The sequence below is a fragment of the Pseudopipra pipra genome, chromosome 11 (assembly GCF_036250125.1).
Source record: "Pseudopipra pipra isolate bDixPip1 chromosome 11, bDixPip1.hap1, whole genome shotgun sequence".
Classification (NCBI taxonomy): domain Eukaryota; kingdom Metazoa; phylum Chordata; class Aves; order Passeriformes; family Pipridae; genus Pseudopipra; species Pseudopipra pipra.
The window spans coordinates 16,689,155-16,695,154 of NC_087559.1; the positions used below are offsets into that span (position 1 = coordinate 16,689,155).

The window sequence follows — 6,000 nt, forward strand, 5'->3', positions numbered from 1 at the left end:
TACAATACACAACAGAGTTTCTTCACAACAGAGCTGCTGAACTCTGCCTGTCAAACACCGAGCACAAGCCCATTTGTGCCCTCAGGTTTCTGTGCAGGAGCCTTATCGATTTCAGTGGGAAACCAAAGGTGTCCTCGAGAGAATTTCAATTAACAATTTCTCAATGTATACAGCTGAAAAACTCTAGCTCCTGAAACCAGAGTCCTGAAGGGGATGACTGCAGGCAGGGTACGGTGTGGAGGCGTCACAAAGACAGGCAAGAAAGTGTTAATGCCCTGCTCTTTCCCCATGTGTGAATACTGAGCAGGAAGCATTCAGGAATGGCAAGAGGAATGGAGAAGAAAGTTCTAAATGCCAAAGAAATATTGCCAATGGCTTTTAAAGAACATTTGTTCCTCTCTGTGAGGCTCTTCTTTTACCTCTGGGAAGTTCAGGGTGCCTCTGCACACCTCAGAGAGGTTTCTGCCACCAAGCACAGCCTGGACAGGGCTGCTGCAGGGACACTGGGTGTCTGTGCCTCCACTGGGTACAAACTGTCACAAACTCAGCCCTCATGGGGACAGAGCAACATTATCTGTCAGTCACTCATGGTGGTAGATTGCCCTCCCAGGGAGCTGTCTCCCTGCTCAGCCGAGCACAGCAGAAGACAAGCAGGGATATCTCCTCGCTTCTTCTCTGCTCCTTTTCTTCCAAGTTCCCTTCCCAAGCATCAAAACCATAATTGGAAGAGATTTTCTAACTGCACAGCAGGTGGGTAGTGGAACAAGAGAAAGAGCTTCCTCTACGTGGCATCATGCAAACCCTAAAGCATCCAGTTCTAATGGAGTTATTTATTTCAAGCCCTGCTAGCCCAGATGTGCCATCACTACCAGCATCATTAACCTCATTTGGGGTGAAATGACACAAGTACAAATCAAAATCTGCTACAAAGAAGCAACTAATTTGGAAGAGACAGCCTCAGGCCCACCTTCCAGTGGGGATGGGAAGCTATTAGGCCTCATTGCCCTAAGCAGGAGCCTTCACTGCTCACTATCCAACAGGAACACAGGTCACACCTTCAGCCTGCTGCCCAAAACAACTGCCTGCATCTGACAAGTGCTAAATCCACTGGGGAAGCAGTACTGGAGCTTTCCCCTGCAGACATGCCTTCCTCCTGTGGCCGGCTGGGCAGGGATGCCCTGCAGAGCAGCGACGAAGCCGAGGCTGGCCGGCGGACGCGCAGCAGTTCCGCGCACACCTGCCTCCTCACCAGAAGCAAATGGCTCGGCACCCTCTAGCAGATGGCAATTCTCCTTCAAGTCCAAGTGACAAAAAGCCTTGCTGCAAAGTGAGGAGGGGGTCTGTTCTGCTCCCCAGCAGCGGTATTTGCAGCCAAGTTCCCCAGCAGTCACACACACGATCTCCACTAACGGGAGGCAGCAGCAGTACAGGTGCAGGACTCCCCTGACCGACCAGGCTTTCAATCACCTCATGCCAGAGATCGCTCAGAAATTCAAGCAGAGGTTGTTACCGTGCTGCCACAGGAATCCCTCTGTGTGCTATTTAAAAGAAAAATTAACTGCAACCAACAGCCTTTCTTTCCACAGCCATTAATCCCATTGACCACACAGATGCACGTTCTCGTACGTGGCGATCCCTAAAAGGAGCCTTGTCAGTCAGGGGACATCACCTAACGCGCCCGCCCCAACGGGTTTGTTCCAATCTGGGATTTTGCTTTTTAAATCTCAATGAGAAATTCCCCGTTGGACAACTGGCTGAGCCGAGCTTTCCTTAGCTCAGCATAAGATGATTAAAACCATGCTACCCGGGAGGAGAGAGATAATGTAGAACACCAGCGATTTATCAGGGACAGAACCAAGAATCAACACACTGACAATAATTAATACAATTGTAACCAAAAATAAAAAAAGAAAAATGTTCTTTATTTTCTTCTCTCTTCCCCCTTAGGCAAAATATCCTAATCATTCAGTCTGCTGCCTGCCAGAATGAAACAATTCTGGGGCTGCTTAAAAAAGCAGCCTAATTTCTGAGAGTCCAGTAGTGAAAGATGACTTCAGTGATTTACAGAGAAAACCTCCAAAGACAAACATGTTTCTAATCAATGCTCTGAATCATTCACAAGGGTGCATTGTCCAAAGCAGGAGAAATTGGCTTGTAACAGGAAGAATTTAGCAGCCCATCTCATCAGCTCAACTCAGCTCCTGACCAGACAAATCTGCCAAAGAGATTGAAGTTATATCCAGCCTCTTTAAAAACAAGAAAGGTGCAAACAGGTAACTACTCAGGGGGAACAGTCAATTAAGGAGGGTTGTTCAAGCCTTGGTGCCAGTTACCATTGCATTCTTTACTCCCATTAAGTATTTCCTTCCCGAGAAACAACCACGGCAGCCCTAGGGCAGAACTCACCAGGCATTTCAGCCCACATGTTACAGCATTAACCTACTGCCCAGCAATTGTGCACCATCATCAAATATCCATTCGTGACCCTTCTCTTCTCTGGGTTCACAGAACAGGTCACGAGGGGAACCAAACGAGCAAGAAGATACCAGGTCAGGCTGAGGTCTTGCATCCCTTCTGAGTCTCTTCCCCAGATGCAGCCAGACAGCATTGATTCCCACCACAGACACACACAGAATAAGTGGCCTTTTCAGGACCATTCCTTCATATTTGCAAGCAATTATGATTCTTTGCTAGTGGGTTCAGTTTTTGCTCATCTTGCCTCACTCAGTGCAGGATCAGGCCCACTCTGATAAATCCACTGATAAGAGAGCACAGAGCTAACAAAATCTAGCCTAGCAAACCCCACCACATTAATTGGAATAAAACTGCTTTGGTTAAAAAGCTGGCACTGTTTATTAGAACAACATAGATAATAATGAGTCTGGGCGAGGGAAGACCAGCACATTATTTACAAATTATACGCCTTTCTATGTCTCTCTTGGTTTAGGGACCTTCTTATAAAACTTCCTACAGTTAGAAAGAAAACACAGTTTTGACTCACAACCTGGTATCCAGAAGAGATTTATTCTATAATATGATTCTGTGTTCTGAATTTAAGAAGAGAAAGCAACAACTTACAATCCATGAAAAGCTGCTGAAATATCAAAAACATCCCACAAACTTTATCTGCGCTTCACCACGTACATAATCCCCTTTGCTCCCATAGGAATTCTCATGGAAGCAATGATCGTTCGTGTAAGAGCAAGACTGGATCAGGCCATAAAGCTGTGGTACTTGGACGAGAACTGGCATGTTCCCTCTCCTCTCCTCCCCCTGTAGGTAGACATTTCTCAGGGTCTTATTCTGAAGAATTTCTGTATTTACATGACAGCAAGAAAAGGGAATCCATCGGCTCCCAGAGCTCAAAGACATTTGGAAATATGGACAGACGACCCGAAAGAATCCAGAAAGAAGCTGTCTGAATGGGAAGGATTTCTGAATAAACAACCATGCCTCCGGTGAAGGCAGATATTAACACGGTAAGCTACAGCTCTCCCAAATAAACAGCACTGTTTCTTCTGCCGATAAGCCTTCTTTTCAGAAGGCCTGACTACATGCTTGTAAAAATGTACTTTGAGATCAAAGACACTAATCTAAAGGGCTTTCAAAAATACTCCCTATGACATATATATAAGCAATGTATTTCTATTCTTAAGCAAATCACAAATGACAAGAAAATTGTGACATAAAGCAGTGCACGTCCACTGGGGCAGCACAAAGTTAAGGGCAACACTGCTATTATTAACTCTATGTCATTGAAATCTTTCCCCCACCTTCAGAAACGCAGACTGTAAGGACACGGTGTCAGCCTTTACTTTGAATCGTCTGGATTTCTTTCCGTTTTGTGTCAACAAAGCTCAGCATTTCATAACGGAGATGACAGCCTCTTAAAATACATCTCGGCAAGGTTTCACATGGATGTGTGGAGGGGGACAGGCTTAAGGGTTATCACGGAAGGCAAGAGAGCCGACCGCGTTAGCAAATATTCCCAAACGTTAACTTCCAAAACGTTCTCTTTCTTCAAAAAAAATCTATTTATATCCTTCCTGCAGCGACTCTTCAGTCCCCCACCCCCTCACCCAAATGAGCTGCTTTCCGACTTTCTCTTTCAATACATTACAGCCAATTTCGGTCGGTCCAGAGGGAGGGAGAGGAAGACCCGCCAGCTCGGATAGCCTGTGGAACTATCCAGCTATTATTAGTTTATGCTCAAACTCCGGTGGGCACGGCCGGTTTGTGGGTACCATATTGTGTGCTTGAAAACGGGGATGGCGGGGGGGAAAAAAAAGAAGTCCTTTTTCGGTCTTTCCCCCCTCTCGCCACACGTAAGGCTCCGACAGCCGCCCTGCGGACCGGCACCCGCCGGGGAAGTTTGTGCTTTTCCAGCAACTTTGGGTCTCGCTCCTCGCCCCGCCGCTCCGGCGGGGAGCGGGCGGAGACCCCCGCGCCCGCCCGCATCCAGCGCGCCGGCACCGGCAGCGCCCGCCGCGGCCCCGCCGCCGCCGCTCCCCCGCAGGCCCCGGGGCGGCCCCGCGATGCGCCACCGCGCCGGGCCGAGCCGAGCCGCGGGGTCCCGGCCGGGGCGGCGGCACTTACGTGTGCTGCTGCGGGAAGCTGTAGCCGTGCGCGGCGGGGGCGGCGAGGAGCAGCAGCAGGGCCAGGTGGCCGCAGAGGGCCGGGGCGACGGGCGCCGCGCTGCCGGTCGGAGCCGCCATCGCCATGTTTCCATTAACGGCGCGGCGGGGAAGGGGCAGAGGCGGCCCCGCGGGGCGGGCTCCCCCCGCCACCACTCGTGCGACGAGCGCGGCAGTCCTCGGCAGGGGCGGGGGGCAGCGCCGCGCCGGCTGCGGGCACCGACCGCCGGCCGCTCGCTCGCCCCGCTGCCTGTCCGCGGCGGGCCGGCACTGAGCGCCCGCCGAACGCTACTTTCCCTCAAATAGGCGGCCCGGCCCGGCCCTGCCTCCTCCCCGCCCGCTCCCTCCCTCCCTCCGGCCCCCCGCGCCGCCCCGGCCCCCGCCGCCCCGCCGCCGCAGCGCATGCGCCCCGCCCCGCGCCCCCCGCCGGTCCCGCCGCCCCCGGCCCCGCACCGGGATGGGGCGTCCCGGCCCCGCATCCCGACCTTCCCTTCACTCCGCCCGCGGTCTGTCCCCCGACCCCTTTGCCCCCCGCCTCCAGGCACTGCCCCGCTGGCGGGTCCCCCCCGCTGCGAGCGACGAGGGACATCGCGGCTCGTTCGCATCCTCCGCGCGGGTCTGTCACTGCCATTCCTGCCCGGGGACCGCGTTCTCCTGCGGGGCCACCTCCCGGAGACGAGGCGGCGTATGGGAATCTCCGGTTATGTTTAATAATAATAATGCCAGCTATGATATTTTTTTTTAAGCGCACTGTGACTTCGGGGAGTGTTCCCGGGCGCGGCAGGAGGGCAGGCAATAAATTCAGAATAGCGGAATTAACAACTGCAGCCCCGAAATCACCAGCGTTTCTGAGCCAGACTTTTGAAGGCCTGGATTTTTTCAACGCTGTCTTCTGGGTAGCTGCAGCGTAATTTCATCTTCCCTAAACTCAAACCCAAGCTGCTCGCCTTCGAGGGAACTGCCCACTGCCAGGGCAGGGACAGCTGGGAAAGGCAGAGGCAGGAGCCCTGTCCACAGGCTCTTCCCTTCCCTTCCCAGATAGCCTAAACCTGCATAATCTGGTGCCAGGCGATGCATAGCACAAACTCGCCCTCTTTAACTTCAGAAAATCAGTAATATTGACAGGATGGCCAGATGTGGACAGATCTCTTGAGGAAGAGCCTCACAAACTAGGTATCAGCGTTTTAAAGTTGCAAAGGCTCTTTGCTCCTGCCCACTGTAACAGCAAGGCAGCAGGACAGGAGCCCCTGGCAGTTTGGATTCCATCACAGAGGTTTAAATGCCTTCCAGCTTGGGAAGGGGAGAGGATTTTGGTGAGGAGAGATTGCTTCTCTGAAGTGCTTATGTCCTCCTTTGCAAGGAAGGG

At 52.2% G+C, this 6,000-nt stretch overlaps 1 protein-coding gene across 3 annotated transcripts in view; it reads right to left on the reverse strand.

Moving 5' to 3' along the window:
* Positions 1 to 4,898, reverse strand: part of CACNA2D2 (calcium voltage-gated channel auxiliary subunit alpha2delta 2) — a 209,160-nt gene extending 204,262 nt beyond the window's left edge. For 2 of the 3 annotated variants that reach the window (XR_010433513.1, XM_064667862.1), the window contains exon 1: positions 4,597 to 4,898. Coding sequence is in view for 2 of the 3 variants with exons in the window: in XM_064667862.1 (XP_064523932.1) it covers positions 4,597 to 4,721 (125 nt within the window). In the remaining variant the exon portion in view is untranslated. The remainder of the gene's footprint in view (positions 1 to 4,596) is intronic. The other variant, XM_064667863.1, reaches the window with a different exon arrangement.
* Positions 4,899 to 6,000: the final 1,102 nt, after the last annotated feature.